Source organism: Danio aesculapii, chromosome 10, assembly GCF_903798145.1.
Source record: "Danio aesculapii chromosome 10, fDanAes4.1, whole genome shotgun sequence".
Classification (NCBI taxonomy): domain Eukaryota; kingdom Metazoa; phylum Chordata; class Actinopteri; order Cypriniformes; family Danionidae; genus Danio; species Danio aesculapii.
Window position 1 is genome coordinate 32,643,423 of NC_079444.1, and position 19,204 is coordinate 32,662,626.

General features: G+C 39.2%; 2 protein-coding genes across 5 annotated transcripts in view; one reads left to right on the forward strand and one right to left on the reverse strand.

The window, feature by feature from the left end:
- ppm1e (protein phosphatase, Mg2+/Mn2+ dependent, 1E) overlaps window positions 1-19,204 on the forward strand; it is a 113,660-nt gene that overhangs the window by 76,409 nt on the left and 18,047 nt on the right. The window contains exon 2 of the mRNA XM_056466555.1: window positions 8,375-8,526. Within this exon, the coding sequence (XP_056322530.1) occupies window positions 8,375-8,526 (152 nt within the window). The remainder of the gene's footprint in view (window positions 1-8,374; window positions 8,527-19,204) is intronic.
- rabgef1 (RAB guanine nucleotide exchange factor (GEF) 1) overlaps window positions 4,169-19,204 on the reverse strand; it is a 128,238-nt gene continuing 113,202 nt past the window's right edge. For all 4 annotated transcript variants that reach the window (XM_056466559.1, XM_056466558.1, XM_056466557.1 and 1 more), the window contains one exon: window positions 4,169-4,604. In XM_056466559.1, the coding sequence (XP_056322534.1) occupies window positions 4,372-4,604 (233 nt within the window). In that variant the 3' untranslated portion in view covers window positions 4,169-4,371. The remainder of the gene's footprint in view (window positions 4,605-19,204) is intronic.

Genomic DNA, 19,204 nt, shown 5'->3' on the forward strand with positions numbered 1-19,204 from the left:
GCTTTTATCTGGTGCTCGTGAATGTGATGCAGCTGTGTGCTCATTAGAAGTCAGGTGATGGTGATCTTCGTGAGTGGGGGTCGTGAGAGCCTGACCAATCCATGACAGTACCCCCCCTCCCCAGGGCCCGCTCCTGAGGGCCGACACCTCCGACGCCGTGGTGGTCTCCCTCTGCCTCTAGGCGCTGGGAACTCAGGGTGGCTCTCATGAAACTCCACCATGAGACTAGGATCGAGAATATCAGCTCTGGGAACCCATGTCCTTTCTTCGGGGCCGTACCCTTCCCAGTCCACCAGGTACTCCAACTGGCCACCACGACGTCGGGAACGCAAGATCTCCTTCACTGCGTAGACGGCTCCTTCTTCTAGGAGCAGTGGAGGAGGGGGTTCCTCTTCGTGGTCAGGCTCTGTGGAGGGAAGAACAGGATCGTGATAGGGTTTCAGGAGTGATACGTGGAATGTAGGGTGAATACGGTAGTGAGAGGGTAATTGTAGTTTGTAGGTGACGGGGTTAACCTGTTCCACGATGGTGAAGGGACCAACAAATCGGGGACTTAACTTGCGAGAGGGCAGTCGCATGCGTATGTCCCGGGTGGATAGCCACACCTTTTGTCCGGGTGTGTATCTGGGTTCTTCAGACCTTCTTCTATCGGCGGTTACCTTGCTTCGACGGACTGCCCTCTGCAGATGTTGATGAGCCTCGTCCCAGACTCTCTCGCTCTCCCGGAACCAGTGATCCACTGCGGGGACATCAGATGGTTCGCCATCCCAGGGAAAGAGCGGTGGTTGGAAGCCCAGGACGCACTGGAATGGCGTGAGTCCGGTGGAGGGTTGCCGCAGTGAATTTTGGGCATATTCTGCCCAGCCCAAATACTGGCTCCAGGAGCTCTGGTGACCACTGCAGAAGGTCCTCAGGAACCGTCCCACCTCCTGAATCTTCCTCTCTGTCTGCCCGTTGGTTTGGGGATGATATCCAGAAGAGAGGCTGACGGCCACACCTAGGAGCTTGAAGAAGGCTTTCCATAGACGTGAGATGAACTGTGGACCTCTGTCCGACACAATATCTTCTGGAATACCAAATGACCTGAAGACTTGATTAAAGATATTGTCGGCTGTTTCAAAGGCTGTGGGAAGACCTTTCAGAGGGATTAGTTTGACAAACTTTGAGAATCTATCTACTATGACTAGAATACAGGTATTACCTTCTGACGAAGGGAGATCAGTGATAAAGTCCACTCCTAGGTGTGACCAGGGACGGTTCGGAATCGGCAAGGGATGGAGCTTTCCAGCGGGTAGATGACGTGGGCTCTTGGATTGGGCACAGTCCTTACAGCCCTGAACATATTGCCTCACATCCCTTGCCATGTTTGGCCACCAGAATCGTTGGGATACTAGCGAGAGAGTATTGTTGATCCCTGGATGTCCAGTGCCTAGCGAGGTATGTAAGGAGTGGATCAGATCTACCCGGTGTTCAGGTGGTATGAACTGCCGATGAGGAGGGCATCCCGGCGGAGCAGGGGCTTCCGGAGTGGCAACGACTGGAGGAGCGTTCCAGGTGATCGGACAAATGGAGATGTGTTCGGGAAGAATCTTCGTTGGGAGTTCTTCATGATCGTGATGCTCGTGTAAACGAGAGAGAGCGTCTGCTCTTAGATTCTTGGGTCCTGGACGATAGGAAATGGAGAAATCAAAACGTGAGAAGAAAAGTGACCATCTGGCTTGACGTGGACATAGTCTCTTGGCCTCTTTGATATATTGGAGGTTTTTGTGATCTGTGATCACCTGGAACGGATGTTTGGCTCCCTCCAACCAGTGACGCCACTCCTCCAAGGCTAGCTTGATTGCTAGCAGCTCCCTGTCTCCTATGCTGTAATTCTGCTCCGCCGGGCTCAACTTCCGAGAGAAATAGGCACAGGGATGCAGTCGGGGCGGTGTATCATGATGTTGAGATAATACTGCCCCGACGCCGGTGGTGGATGCGTCCACTTCCACCACGAAAGGAAGATTTGGGTCAGGATGAGTCAGGAGTGGGGCCCTTGTGAACTCCTTCTTAAGAAGGCGGAAGGCTGCGGCTGCTTCTTTGGTCCACTCCAGTCCTTTGGGTTTACCCTTGAGGAGATTAGTGAGAGGTGATGTAATCCTGCTGTAGTCCTTGATAAACCGTCTATAAAAGTTAGCAACCCAAGAAACCTCTGGAGCTCCTTAATGGAAGTGGGTTCTGACCAGGATAGAACAGCCTCAATTTTCTTCCCATCCATACGTATACCGGTTTGATCAATGATGTATCCCAAGAAATGAATCGACTTCTGGTGGAATGAGCATTTCTCCGCTTTGAGGTAGAGGTGATGTTCTCTCAATGTGTGTAGGACCTCCGCAACGTGTTGGCGATGTTCGGCCTCACTCCGGGAGTAAATGAGGATGTCATCTATGTACACTATTACAAAGTGGTGAAGAAACTCCCGGAGGACTTCATGAATGAAGTTTTGGAATACGGAGGGGGCGTTGACCAGACCGTAAGGCATGACCTCATATTCATAGTGGCCAGTAGGGGTCACGAATGCTGTCTTCCATTGGTCCCCCTCACGTATTCTTATCAGATTATACGCGCTGCGGAGGTCCAATTTAGTGAAGACTTTAGCTTCTCGGAGCTGTTCCAAAGCGGCTGGTACCAGAGGAAGGGGATATCGGTATTTTACTGTACCGTTATTTAGGACCCTGTAGTCGATGCATGGACGCAGCCCTCCGTCCTTCTTGGCCACAAAGAAGAAGCTTGAGGCGGCTGGTGATTTTGAGTGACGTATGTACCCCTGACTCAGAGCCTCCCTTATGTAATCTTCCATTGCCTGATTCTCTGGAAGCGAGAGCGGGTAGATCCTACCTCTTGGCAACTGGGCATCTGGAAATAGGTCGATCGCGCAGTCCCATGGCCGATGCGGCGGTAGCTGGGAAGCTCTCTTGGGGCAGAAGACATCATGAAAGGAGCTGTACTCCTTAGGAATGTGGATAGACTGCTTCTCAGGAGGGCTCTCGACCGATGTTGCAAACAAAGAAATGGGGTTCCGACCTTGAAGAGGGAGATTTGGAAAACAGGTAGGTGTACATCCAGATCCCCATTTCTTTATCTCTCCTGTGCCCCAAGAGATGATGGGATCGTGCTTCACCAGCCACGGGCGCCCTAGAATGATGTCCATATTTGCACCCTCCAGAACCAGAAATTGAATCCTCTCTTGATGTAACAGCCCCACTTGAAGAAGGATGTCTTCGCATTGTCGATGGATACGGGTCGAAGATCGAGTGCACTGGGTTATCGGTTGTATCTGGTATATATGCGAGGACGCCTCAGTACGGAGGTGGAGTTGACGACAGAGGGATTGGGAGATGAAGTTCCCTGCTGACCCGGAGTCGATGAGGGCTGTGACAAGGAGAGAAATAGAGGCAGTAGTTATTTGTACGGTGGTAGTAAGTGGTTTACATTGTTCAATATTCGTACTGAATACACTCACTGAAGTCCGAATGGGACGAAGGGGACACTCCATACGGGTGTGTCCACTGACACCGCAGTATAGACACAGACCCCGGGTCAGCCTCCTCTGTCGTTCCGCTGATGTCAGTCTTCCAGACTCTATTATCATGGGTTCTGGTTCTGGAGAGGCTGTTGACTCAGGCGATTGGAGGAGTGCAGACGAGGGGGTGATGGTGTCCTGTTGATAGGAACGGAGACGATCGGAACATCGGAGAGAATGTTGGATGAATCTCTCCAGACCCATTGTATCATCTAATGAGGCCAGCTGGATTCGGAGAGTGGGTTCCAAGCCGAGCCGGTACGTGGTCAACAACGATCTCTCATTCCATCCACTTGCAGCTGCTAGAGTGCGAAACCGGAGAGCATATTCCTGTGTAGATAGAGTACCTTGCTTTAGATGATACAGCTGCTCTCCAGCGGCTACTTCCCCATCAGAACGTCCAAACACCTCTTTGAAATACTCCGTGAAGGTAGTGATGGAATTCATGACCGGCCCGGCTTGGTTCCAGATCGTCTCAGCCCATTTAAGTGCAGGTCCAGAGAGTAGTGATACGATGTAGGCGATCTTTGACTTATCTGTGGGATATAGAGAAGGTTGCATTTCGAATATGAGGGAACATTGTAACAGAAAACCATTGCACTCCTCCGCTCCGCCTGAGTAGGGCGCTGGTCGGGCCATGGGACTGGAAGGAAGGGCCGAAGAAGAAACTGTGGAGGCGGAAGTGCTCGGTGCTGGTGGTGCGTTGGAAAGTGGAGCTGGTGGCTGTAGAATCCGCTTCAACTGGTCCACCAGCTCTTGAAAGTGATCGAGGGTGCTCATGTTGTCGTCGTTATGGGTCCGGGCTTCTGTTATGAAGCGGACAGGAGACAGAGGTAAGGAAACGTTAGGGTGTTTATTGAATGACAACAAGGAGCACATGAAGGATAGCCAGGAGGATCAGGAATGATGTTGGGGTCTTTTCCTCCGTGGCTGGGTAACAGGAATACACGAGGATGGACAGCACACACCAGATACAGCTGACAGAGGATGACACAGACTTGGAAGGACTGGAAGACAGGACGATTCGGGAGGACCAGGAAGACTAGGAGGAATACAAAGAGAACAGGTAAGTAAATCGTTTGTTTAGCTGAGGATGACTACGCTGAGTGGTCGCTCAGTTGTCCGCTTTCGTCGAGACGAGCCCGGACAATGAGCGACTGGAGTGCTGTGCTTTTATCTGGTGCTCGTGAATGTGATGCAGCTGTGTGCTCATTAGAAGTCAGGTGATGGTGATCTTCGTGAGTGGGGGTCGTGAGAGCCTGACCAATCCATGACACTGTGTGTGTGTGTGTCTGTCTATGTTTGTGTTTATGTGTGTGTGTGTGTGTGTGTGTGTGTGTGTGTGTGTGTGTGTGTGTATGTATAATATATATATATATATATAAATGAATTCAGAATTATTAGCCTCCCTGAATTATTAGCCCCGTTTCTTTTTTTCCCTAATTTCTGTTTAACGGAGAGAAGATTTTTTTTTTACACATTTCTAAACATAATAGTTTTAATAACTCATTTTTAATAACTGCTTTATTTTATCTTCGCCATGATGACAGTAAATAATATTTGACTGGGAAATTTACAAGACACTTCTGAAAAAAATATAGCTCAAAGGGGCTAATAACTTTTACCTCAAAATGGATTGAAAAAATTTTAAAACTGCTTTTATTCTAGCCGAAATAAAACAAATAAGACTTTCTCCAGAATAAAAAATATTATCAGACATACTATAAACAATTCCTTGCTCTGTTAAACATCATTTGGGAAATATTTAAAAAAGAAAAAAAAAATTCAAAGGGTTATATTATATAATGTGTGTGTATGTATGTATATATATATATATATATATATATATGTATATATATATATATATATATATATATATATATATATATATATATATATATATATACACACTGTACAAAGCAAACTACAAACACTGTAGGCATTTTTCTTTAAATTAGATTATATTCTTGTAACCTGCATGAAAAAATGTCATGTAATGATGTCAGTATGTCATAAAAATCTAGTATATTTCTGGACATTATGATGGTCGGTCATTTAATGGGGAGATCCCAGCAGTATCCCGATGAGAATTCCACAATCATCTCTTATGAAATCCTCTTATAAGGATGACAAGGCTTGTCTTTAAGTGTCAGCTCTTGATTTCATAATGTGCAGTTGTATTTATTTTCAGCAATCCAGCAGGGTCTCTGCTCTCATAGTGCTGGAGTGGATTTGGGTCATGCTAGTTTTAGAGTGCCTCTCATCACTCTCTCAATCCATCAGAGCGACAAGCCCTAAAAGGATCTTCACATCAGTAGTTAAAAAGCCAGGCTTTAACACTTACAGTTCAGAATTCACATCATAAGCTTTTTAAAGCGATAGTTCACCCAAAAGCCAAACTACTTTCCGCTATCCACCCTCTGCTTGTTCCAAACCTGTTTTAGTTTCTGTTGAAAACAAAAGATGATATTTTGAAGAATGTTATAGCCATTGACTTACCTTATATATTTTTATGTTCTTATTATGGAAGTCAACAGCTACATGTTTACAACGTTCTTCAATATATGTGTTCAAGACAGAAAGAAACCACTTTATGGTGTGTACAGTACATGCTGGACTATTTTTTTTTAAAGAAACTGGGGTCAATCGGTGCTTTTTAAAACACTATTGGTTGAGTTTAGGGAAGGAGGAAGGTGGGTCAGTCAAACAGTCAGTGGACAGCAACCTCTGGTAGACATACGCAAGAAGCGCAGGTGTGAATGGCATTCGCAAGAGAAATTTGAGATCTCAAAAAGCATACACAGCGACCTCTGGTGGATTTGCTAAAACAAAAACTGCAAAAAATCATACCTCCTGGGACGTATTTGGTGCTCTCCAAAAATGTACATAGGGCTACGTTTTCAGAATCAGCCTGGGTTGACCAAAACACGAGGATTACAAACAAAATTGGTGTTGCCATCCACCATATAATTTGCTTGCTCATGTGTCGCCCTGAGTACTCCAGTGAAAGTGACGAATTCTCAACAACAACATAGACTGTAAAAGATATGGACGTAGTATCCGTGACATCACCCATAGGTTTCTGAAGAACCCAAAAGAAGCTACTAGTAGGTGTGGCCACGTCGCCATTTTGTTCACGTCGCCTTTTATTAATCGCACCGACCTGGGGATACCAAACAAAGGCAAAGAAGCAGAGCTAGAGACACCTGCTAGCATTTTGTTTAGACGGGCTTTTCATATGAGAAAAACCTTTAATACTTCATTACTTGTGACTCGTTTGTGTTCTGACCACATGTGCTTGGTTGTGTACTATATCAATAAAGTGTTTAGTCTTTTAAAAACACTGTTGTGTAATACACTGAGCCACTAAGCATTGTTCTTATGATGTAATGAGTGCATTATAGGTCTAAAGAAAATTATAAATGATAAATTATCTTAAATAAAACAAATAAATTTATAGATGTGATACATAAGTATATAATTTCACTCACCTGGGAAATGGAGGCCACGTGAATGGTTTGTGAGCACAATAAAGTGCACACAGCATGCCATATCATCTGATACTGTAAAAAATAATTCCAAAAGGCAATTGACTGTGTAAAGCCACATAAAACAAAACAAAAATACGATGTATATACCTATTCAGCAGCTAATCAGCCAAAATCAGCTGAGGTGACGTGACGACGACCAGCGAGACCTAGCTGTCACTCAAGTGGCCACACCCTTATTTCTGCAGACTTAATATAACCTAATATAAAGGAAACGGATGAGTTCTAAATAAATTCAACCCCCTCACAGTTGTCATGAAAGGTAATGTTAGCTATATGCACCAAAATCCTTCTTTGTACCAGGCTGTAAACACCTTTTTTCTGCTATAAAGCTGGCCATTTAAAAAAAGGGGTCAATAGAAATTTGCTGTATTATGGAGCCAGGACTAGTGGAATTTCGATGAATTGCAGTTTCAGTATTTGTTTCATGAGGGAGAGCGGGAGGTTGTTGCTTGATCACAACACAAGTGGTCCCAAGAGACACATCTGAACGCATGTTAATACCTTGGAATTGAGAATCTATGTAGACCAGGGATGTCCAAACTCGGTCCTGGAGGCCAGTGTCCTGCATAGTTTAGCTGCAACTTGCTTCAACAAACCTGCCTGCACTCTCAGAAATAAAGGTACGAGAGCTGTCACTGGGGTGGTACCTTTTCAAAAGGTACACATTTGTACTTGAAGGGTCCATGTTGGTACCTGAAAAGTATACATTAGTACCGACAAATTTTAAGAGGAACACTTTTGTACTTTTTAGGTACTAATATGTACCCTTGAGGTATTAATATGGACCTTTTATAAACAAATATGTACCTTTTAAAAAGGTACAACCCCAGTGACCGCTCACGTACCTTTATTGTGGAAGTTTGTTGTATTCCTTAAAAAGAGCTTGATTAGCTGGTTTCGATGTGTTTAATTGGGATTGGAACTAAAATATGTACGACACTGGCTCTCCAGGACCGAGTTTGGACACCCCTGATGTAGACAATTTGTGCTCTCTCTGACATCCAAGAGTTTTTCTGATCATAAGAACATATTCAGCTTGATTATCTTTGGCTGCTTCTCTGTTTTGACCTGTGCATATTGCTTTTGCCTCCTACTCATCATCTAACGGTTAAACGAGCGCTCGCTCTGGTGCTGAAAAAAGAAGGAATAAATGAAGGAAAAATTGAATCATATACAGCGCTCCTTTGCATAATGTTTCCGTGATGTACTGAGCAGATGTTCTAACGCTCTTGCTCTGTCTCTCCTCATCTCTTTTTCACAGTAATTGCCCTTTCTCCTTGGCTGCAGCTCTGGCCCGCGGTACAGCAGACAGTATCCTGCAAAGTGATCTCTCCTTGTACCATCTCAACAAGAGTGTTGAGGACGGGACTGAGACTGAGACTGAGACAGAGAGGGAGAGGGAGACACAGACCCGTAAGTGCACTGCATCACATAAACCTAAACTACAAACACTTAAAGGGGTAGTTCAGACAAAAATTTTAATTCTGTCATCATTTACACTCACCTCTTTGAGTTGAAGGCATTTTGAAGAATGTTGGAAAATGGTATCCATTGACTTCCATAGTATTTGGTTTTCCTACTAATGGTTTCCAACATTCTTTATAACACCTTTAGTGTTCAACAGAAGAAAGAAACTCCATAAGATTTGGAATCAGGGCTGGGCGATATGGCAAAAATGCAGTCTCGATTAATTCTTTTCCATGTTGAACAATAACAATTTATTTCGATGCTTCCAGATTTATTAGAGTATCCCAACAATGACTGAAGCCACAAATAAGAGAGGCCGTTAAATAACATAACCTATTTTCGGTGGCTGAAAATTCAATGCATAACTAACATCAACACACTTTTAGATTCCCATTGTTATACATTTCTGCTGTGTGATTGGCTCTTATCAATATAAAGTAAAAAAGTCCAGAGCTTATTGTTATCGGCAAAATTTGATTGCGATTCGATATTATATCAGTTATTGACTCAGCCCTATTTGGAATGGTGAGTAAATGTTTATTTTTGGGTGAACTATCCCTTTAAAAGGTTAGTTAAAATGATTCTCCCTTAATCACATACTGTAGGACTGTTTAATCTCTCTTCAGATCACAAATGAATACAGTTTTAATCACTCCAAAACTTTTAACTAAAATGAATTCAAAATTGAGCAGTTTAAAGCAAATTTTTTCATTTATATTGCTCTCTTCACAATAATTATCATTCGAAAGCAGCTTTACAAAATGCACACATTATTACATTGCAATCAAAACAGAAAGAGTTACAGGTGCTGTATGTAAGTTTTTGACTCTTGTAAAGCATTAAAATACCATAAAAACCATATCATAAAAAGAAATATGTCAAGTGAAAAACAATGCTGAAGTCAGATATTCTGCTTTGAAAAACATAGTGTTACGAAAATTATATTTCAGCACCCCGTGTTGCCTTGATGGAAAACAGTGTATTTCATTCATTCAGTAAGGAAGGCTCTCAAAGAATTTATCCATGACCAAAAATGTGGTGGACTGTAGCAGACTCCTAAATGAGATGCAGATTCAGAGTTCCACATGAGGTGGTTTACTTTGCAAATAACATAAACGTTACAAACGTAAACATTAGGTGAGCAGGTTACATTGTAACCCTGTGTTCTAACAACACGCTATGTGACGAGATTTGCAGTGATAAGCAATTTGGCTGTTTGCACCACATAAAACACAACAGAAATTAAATACAGCCATTCAGAAGCACAGAATAGTGCACTCACTGCACTCAAATGAAATGGTAAGGTTTATAATATAATTATTAAACCTCTTTAACATTATTAAATCTAGATGCTGAATCACTAATATGTATTGATTTGCACCATTCACCATTTTAAAGATCGATTTTGAATTCTGCTGCTGCTTTCAGTAGTATGGCAATAAATGTAATGTAAAATGGCATTAAAAACTCACATTATTAGCATTTAACACTGAATAAATGCACATGAGGTGATCTGAGGTGATCATTGTCAATTTATTCTGTTGTTTAGCTCCAAAAAATAGAAAGTCCTTAAATATGTATTTCAGGTGTTGGTTAGAACAAAAAAAATATTCCTTCTACCGCGTGCCGTTGCTTTTATTTAGAACACGGTTTAAATCAGCCTTAAATCAACCTTTAGGTTCGACAGTCAGTCACACTCCTGTTGGTGTCATCAATCTGGCAACCTGCGATTGCATGTTTTGAACTGAGAATGCAATACCTAGTTCAACCACTGGGTGTCAAACTTACATACTGCACCTTTAAGGATGTTGAGTATACGCTGGACAGTACAGCGGTCAATTTGTGTATTGTTTAAGAAGAGAGTCTTTTTAGGCTTTTAAATCACATTGATCAGAAAGCAATGGTTACTGCATTAAAATTTGGTCATAAATACACAAGCATGCTTGCTTGACAAGTAAGAACCAATGAGATTCATCCTTGTGTGGGGTTCCAGCAAAACTGAGCTTCCTTGAGAAGTAATCTTATTTTTTTTCCTCATTTTAAGCAAATGTTTACTGGCCAATGTATTATATTATTACATATGAATCAAAAGAGAAAATTAAATACCAATTGGACTAAGCAGTTTAAATCATATAGGTTTATTTTTTTTTACTCTTGTTATGAATGTTTGAAGAGTTTTGGGTGAACAGACATTCGTGGCGGGACAGAAATCTCTTTGATTTGATTCAAAATATCTTCATTTGTGGTCTGATGAACACATTTCCTATATTTGGAATGATAAGAGGGTGAAAATATGATGACAAACCCTTTAAAAAATAAAAGAGGACAAGTATGAGGCAAGTCTACCATTGATTAATACAGATTTTCCTGACACTCATGCCCCATCTGAACTCATGCCGTGTCAATAAATCCAGCTGAAGTCTTGCTATCGAGTATAATATTTGATCTAAATGTAGGCCGTTCTGCACAATTTTAAGCCTCCTATTCAACTGCAAATGTAGGTCACTTACTAACTTAACGGTGGCCTGAATTGCTTTCTTATCTTTCTATATTGGAATTGAAATGGCAAAGGAATTTGAGGTGGGAACAGCTGCTAATGCACCACAGTTTTGACTGGTGAGGAAAGGAGAGCTCATGTCAGCTTTAATTGCACATCTAATAGATCTTCGAAGATCAATTCGTATTTGAACGTCTGACAGCTCCATTTGTTTTGATATGTGTCCAGTCTGATTCATTTACTTCTTCACTTCAAGACTCTTTCTCTGTGGCAATAACTGAAAACTGTCACATGAAAGTGTCACAACCTTTTTGATGACCTAACATACAAATGTTGATATGCATGAGGTTAGGGATGCATGTTTTAATATGGTATAGGTTATCAGCCTACATTTACAATTTTTTCTACTGTAGATATTTGATTCTTTTATTATTGAAATTAATATTTAATATACTTAATAAATAAAGTATATACAGTCAAGCCAGAAATCAGAAATGATTCATACCCCTGGCAAATTCTGACTGAAGTTACTTTTATACAACCAGCAAGATTTTTTTGAACCAGAAATGACACAGACTTCTCCAAAAAGATAATAAGATGATGTACAAGATGCATCAATATGATGCCGCAAGCTTGGCACACCTGTCTATGGGAATTTTGCTCATTCCCATCATTTTCAAAAAGACTTGAGGCTGTAATTTCTGCCAAAGGTGCATCAACAAAGTTTTGAGCAAAGGCTGTGAACACTTACGTACATCAGATTTTTCAGGTTTTTTATTTTTAATAAATCTGCAACAATTTCAACAAATCTTTTTTTCACATTGTCATTATGGGGTATTGTGTGTGGAATTTGGAGGAAATAAATGAATTTAATCCATTTTGGAATAAGGCTGTAACATAAAAAAATGTGAAAAAAGTGAAGCGCTATATGAATACTTTCCAGATGCATTGCATACATATACGTTTTACTAGAATTTATCATATATATGCATACATATACGTTTTTCTAGAATTTATTATATATATGTATACATATACGTTTTACTAGAATTTATCATATATATGTATACATATACGTTTTACTAGAATTTATCATATATATGCATACATATACGTTTTTCTAGAATTTATCATATATATGTATACATATACGTTTTACTAGAATTTATCATATATATGTATACATATACGTTTTACTAGAATTTATCATATATATGCATACATATACGTTTTTCTAGAATTTATCATATATATGCATACATATACGTTTTACTAGATTTATCATATATATGTATACATATACGTTTTACTAGATTTATCATATATATGTATACATATACGTTTTACTAGAATTTATCATATATATGCATACATATACGTTTTTCTAGAATTTATCATATATATGTATACATATACGTTTTACTAGAATTTATCATATATATGTATACATATACGTTTTACTAGAATTTATCATATGCATACATATACGTTTTTCTAGAATTTATCATATGTATACATATACGTTTTACTAGATTTATCATATATATGTATACATATACGTTTTACTAGAATTTATCATATATATGTATACATATACGTTTTACTAGAATTTATCATATATATGCATACATATACGTTTTACTAGAATTTATCATATATATGCATACATATACGTTTTACTAGAATTTATCATATATATGCATACATATACGTTTTACTAGAATTTATCATATATATGCATACATATACGTTTTACTAGAATTTATCATATATATGCATACATATACGTTTTACTAGAATTTATCATATATATGTATACATATACGTTTTACTAGAATTTATCATATATATGCATACATTTACGTTTTACTAGAATTTATCATATATATGCATACATATACGTTTTACTAGAATTTATCATATATAAATATACTTTTTATTGTAACATGCTTAGGAATATCGATTTTAAAAATCATCCATAACAGGGAAGTTAATTTAATATACAGCATAGCATGTATCTTTACAGGAGCCTAATCTCACAAGAAAGCTAAACTACTTTTACATTTTGTCACTTTATTGGCTTATTTGTTTGAATTCATACAAGTTTAGAGGTACAAAAATGTACCCAACTGTCATTGGGGGAAGAGTAAATTGTACTAAACTGTATGAATGAGACCGTACAAAGTCATAATAATTATCAGCTAAATCACAAAGTTACGAACTGCCTTGAGATAACGTTGGAATTGCAATTTATTTCATATATCCCAGCAGGCACACAACATCATAAGATGTTAATATTAGGTTAGATTTCAGTTGTGACATCAGGTGATCAAAATTCAATTCAATTCAATTCTAGCCAGCGTCTTAGGACAGCGTTGTTTTGACATCCAATAACAACATCAAATGACATTAATATTTGGTTGATTTTAGATTGTGTTGGAAAGTGACCGAAATCCAACATCGAGCCAACATCTTAAACCAACATTATATTGACGTCAAATACTGACATTTATTCTTCATGTATGGCAACTAACATAATACGTCTAATAGATGTCATAGTGGTAACGTCCACACAACGTCAAGCTGTAACATCAATAAGCATTGATATTGTTGGACCTTGACATCGGTCTGATGTTGGGTTCTGAAGTCAACACAATTTTTATTTCCAAACAAATGCATTGTCCCCACGACATTGGGGTTCAACGTCAATCTGACGTCATGTTGACATCCTGTGCATGCTGGGATACTGCATACATTTCTATTAAATCAAATTTCATCTTTCTTTCTTTCTATCCACTTTTTTAATTCAGACAAAATAGTATGTAATTTTGTCTTGTGTGTCTCCTGTTGATTTATTCAAACGTTCTCGTTCTGCCATAGTGGATTATGGGAAATGTAGTTTGTTCCCTCTTGCTCAACCAAACAGATTGAATGCCTGCTTGGTACTGCTGGTGACTCAGAGACAACACGTTTCATCTTTAATTATGACTGACAGCAATTTGTTTCAGTCATAATTCTTTAACAGACACGCCTTTGACTAGGGAAAGAAAAAGTTCAGAGTTCCCCCGCTGGTAATTACGACATTGCGTCGGCGCTCATGTGCACTGATCTCATAAATACAATCATCCCGACAAGCCACGAAAGGCAGCAATAATTCCCTGTGCTGTTTCACATCCAGCTATTTCCGTCATGAGTACACGAAGCACACTAATCCCAGACACTTTCCTGAATGGACGCTAGATTGATACAGCCAGATGGATGCACTGAGTTTAAGCACTGTTCAAAAATACGTCAGAGCTGGAGATCTCCACTTGAGTTGAGTCTGGTTTTCCTCAATCGGGACAGCTGATCAATTGGTTTCAGCTTGAGGTTTGGGCCTACATAACGTGACCCATTCCAGCAGCACAGAGTCTGTTGAGTGCAAGTCGTAGCAGTGGAAACGACTGACATAAGTACACAGACGTCTGCTCAGGGCAAAGGCAGTACATACTGTTCACCAGCGCAGACCTGAGATGGCAGATTAAATTTAGACACTGTGCCCACGGAGACAAGACAGAGAGAGAGTAAGAGAGGGAGAGCGAGCATCTAAAAGGCTGAGGGAAGAGGAAAGAGCATGTAATATCTACTTTTACAGACAATCTAAAAGGCCTCTTAGTCCGCACAATGCTAAAATACATCTGTCAAAAGCAGTACTGTGGCGATAGATGGATGGATGGATGGATGGACAATAAGGAATGGGGAAATGCAGCCATTGAAAAATACAACACTCCATTAGGCAAATCTGGGACTCTGCCATAAGTTTTGGCATGCAAATTCTTTCAGTAGCATTTTGTGAGCTTGAGAAACAAATAACTTGATTGCCAATGATGCTTTCAAAAGCTGTTTCCTTCCACCTGTTTTTATGTTTTATCATATTAAAAAAATGCTTAATGGAAATGTTAAGATGTGTATAAATTTTGAAATTTTGCATTAAAATTCTATGCGTTCACAACTGAGAGTAAAATCAACTTTTTATCCAATAATAATAATGCAGATAAACTATCATAGAAACACACTTACTGAATAAACTCCAGCATACGACTAAAACATTAACATATACTACCTGACAAAAGTCTTGTTGTCGATCCCAGTTGGAGGAGCAACAAATAATAACTTGACTTCTAGTTGATTATTTCGAAAAGTGGCAGATTTTTCTGATGAGTCATCTGTTGAACTGCATCCTAATCATCACAAATACTGCAGAAGTCCTACTGGAACCTGCATGGAAGATTCTCACAGAATTCAGTCAAGTTTGGTGAAGGAAAAAAATCATGGTTTGGGGTTACATTTAGTATGCAAAGTAGTAGTAAAGTAAAGAAGGTCAAGGTATTCCAGGATTGGTCAGCCCAGTCATTAGACATGAACATTATTGAGCATGTCTGGGGTAAGATGAAGGAGAAGGCATTGAAGATGAATCCAAAGAATCTTGATGAACTCTGGGAGTCCTGCAAGAATGCTTTCTTTGCCATTCCAGATGACTTTTTTAATAAGTTATTTGAGTCATTGCAGAGATGTATAGATGCAGTCGTCCAAGCTCATGGGAGTCAGACACAATATTCATTCTTTTTCCACTGCACCATGACTTTATATTCTATACTGTACATTATTTCTGTTAAGTGAAAAGACTTTTGTCTAAGCAAAGTCAGACCTTACGGTCCTAATTAAATAATTAAATATCAAGGCATGATCATATCTTATTTTGGTAAAATAAACGTAATCTAGAGGGCTTTGCCTTTCATTTAAGCCACTTCTCAACTATTAGTCAAGTTATTATTTGATGTTCCTTAAACTTGGATAGGCGACAAGTCAGGTAGTGCAGGGGTTCCCAAACTTTTCAGCCCACGACCCCCAAAATAACAATGCCAGTGACTTTCAAACCCCAAATAGTAAAAATATAAATATATAAACGTAGCGCACCCAACAACATGTCTATATAAACACGAGCATATTGACAACACATAAAACAGTTTAACCACTATATAGTCTATTATTAATTTGTTTCATTTATTATTAACCTCACCTATTGAGACTGGTGGGCACAATGTTTTCAGCACAAGTCTATTCTTGGTTTATTTTGGAGACCACCACTCAGATCATTCTCAATATTCAGTTGTGGCCTGTATTTATTTTTAATGTATTTGATTGTCTTAAAGGTGTTGGAATGTTTAATTTGGTGCTATAAAATCCATTGATCGGACACTATTGCTGTGTTGTTAACCTAATGTAAACACAGCAATACTATGAATAAAATAATTGAAAGGCTGATGGCTTTTCATTTGCATGTTGCTGTTTTTATGTAGCTATCAACTACAATTATTTTAATTTATCTTCTGTGGGTTTTGGATAAATCATGGTAATTCTAGAAGTTTAATCAAATCTATTTGACTTTTGGAAATCACCAAAAGACCCCCTGTCATTGTCCCGCGACCCCCACTTTGGGAACCAATGAGGTAGTGTATTGAACACATTAAAATGGTATATAACATTATTAAAAAATAAAGCGGCTTCTGATTTAAATGCACTTTTATCAAGGGTAAACAAGCAACATTATTATAAAAGTAGGCAAAGTCTTATGGATTTTATATTTTCATTTTAAAACTTCCTTAGACTTTTGTCATTTAGTAAATTTCATTTCACTTGAAATTGAAAAATTTAATTTGGCGCCAGTTTATCAAGAAGTGACGCTTTTGTTCTCTTTGATTAATTGTATTGAAATGGTTCCAGTTTTGCATATAAATCTTATTCATATCTTTGGATGGATACATAGCTAACTAATGTGGTCTTTTGCCACGTCACCACCAGTCTTATAGGTATAATGTAGATTTAAAACCCTTAAGGAAAACCCCTAGTCTTGTTCATCAAATAATTGACAGAGTATTCAAAAACGCTTTGTGAGACGAGCAGCATATAGGGCGTTATTTAGATCACAGGTGGTTGAGAAGGGACAGCGTGTTTCAGAGATATTGATGAGAACTTCACAGAACGAAGGAACGTCAGATTTAGTTCGTTGAAACCAGAGCTGGAACAGTCCCATCATCATTAACCAGTCACCTCTCTCTCCCTCTCTCTCTTTCTCAGTTGGCAGATGGCCTCTTTTGCCCACTGTCCTCAATTCCGCTTCCACTGTGCATTTAATCAGCAGCTCATGCACTCTCCCTTTCCAATACCATATTAGAGTCAAATCTGTTTGGCTTGTGAGCAAATAAACAGCACTGTCTGTTCACGTATGGTACATGTATGTGCTGTTTTTAGTGTGGTGACATATACAAGCAATGGCTGATTAGTCATGATGGTGAATCTAAGCAGCTCAGGTTTTGTATGTGTAGCATGCAGTGGCGTAACGTAACGGATTACAAATACTCAAACTATTGTTACAGAGTAGTTTTTCTTAATATAGAGTCAAATCTGTTTGGCTTGTAGGCAAATAAACAGCAATGTCTGTTCACATATGATACATATACAGTTGAAGTCAGAATTATTAGCCCCCCTTTGATTATTATTATTATTTTTTAAATATTTCCCAAATGATGTTTAACAGAGCAAGGAAATTTTCACAGTATGTCTGATAATATTTTTTCTTCTGGAGAAAGTCGTTTTTTAAAAATCATTTTAGGGTCCAAATTATTAGCCCCTTTAACCTATATATTTTTTTCAATAGTCTACAGAACAAACCATCATTATACAATAACTTGCCTAATTACACTAACCTGCCTAGTTAACCTAATTAACCTAGTTAAGCCTTTAAAAGTCACTTTAAGCTGTATAGAAGTGTCCTGAAAAATATCTAGTCAAATATTATTTACTGTCATCATGTCAAAGAGAAAATAAATCAGTTATTAGACATGAGTTATTAAAACTATTATGTTTAGAAATGTGTTGAAAACATCTCTCCGTTAAACAGAAATTGTGGAAAAAAAATAAACAGGGGGGCTAATAATTCAGGGGGGCTAATAATTCTGACTTCAACTGTATGTGTTGTTTTTACTGTTGTGACACATACAAGCAATGGCTGATTAATTATGACGATGCAACATGCAGTGATGTAAAGTAACATAGAGTTACAAATACTCCAATAATACATTCATTCATTAATTTTCTTTTCGAGCTTAGTCCCTTTATTAATCTGGGATCGCTACAGTGGAATGAACCACCAACTTATCCAGCATATGTTTTACACAGCGATGCCTTTCCAGCTGCAACCCATCACTGGGAAACATCCATACACACTCATTCACACACATACACTACGGACAATTTAGCTATACCACATGACTTTGGACTTGTGGGGGAAACCAGAGCAACCGGAAGAAAACCCACGCGAACTCGGGGAGAACTTGCAAACTCCACACAGAAACGCCAACTGTCCCAGCCGGGGCTCAAACCAGCAACCTTCTTGCTGTGTGGCAATTGTGCTATCCACTGTGTCACCATGCTTCCCTTCAATAATATAAATGAGTAGTTTTTCTTAGGAATAGTACTTTACTAAGTTGTTTTAAAAGTCTGTATTTTTACTTGAGTATCTGAATGAGTGCTGAATTGAGTGCTGTATCTGTCAGGGATGTGGCTTAGGGGAAGGAGTGAGAACTGGAATGCGATGGGTTTATTCATAAAAAATAAAAACAACCCCCAAACCCCCTCCCGCCCCAGAGTGGGAAAAACATAACTATAAGACAAAAATCAAAGACTTGGCTGTGCTGGCAGGGAAGTTCCGGACAAGACACGGCAGGAACATAAAGTACGATGTATGACGAACTGGCACAGGACAGCAGATAAGAGGAAGCTATAAAGAGAAAGAATTAACAAACAAACTGGTGAACTGAATAAACTAACACATCCAAGAAAAGGAAAAGGGTATTGTCTCAATGGACAGTGATTTTTATGTAACTGATAAGGCAAAAAGTACAAAAGTAGCAAACACATTGCTTTAAACTTTCATTAATTGCTATATACGGCATGTATAGCTTTGGGGTCTGGAAGTTCTCAGAAGATAACATTATGCTAAATAAGTTATATATGTTTTTTTAAAGGTAAAGGAAAATGTAGGTTATACAGTGCGCTGTAAATTGCAGAGCTCCACTATTTAAAAAA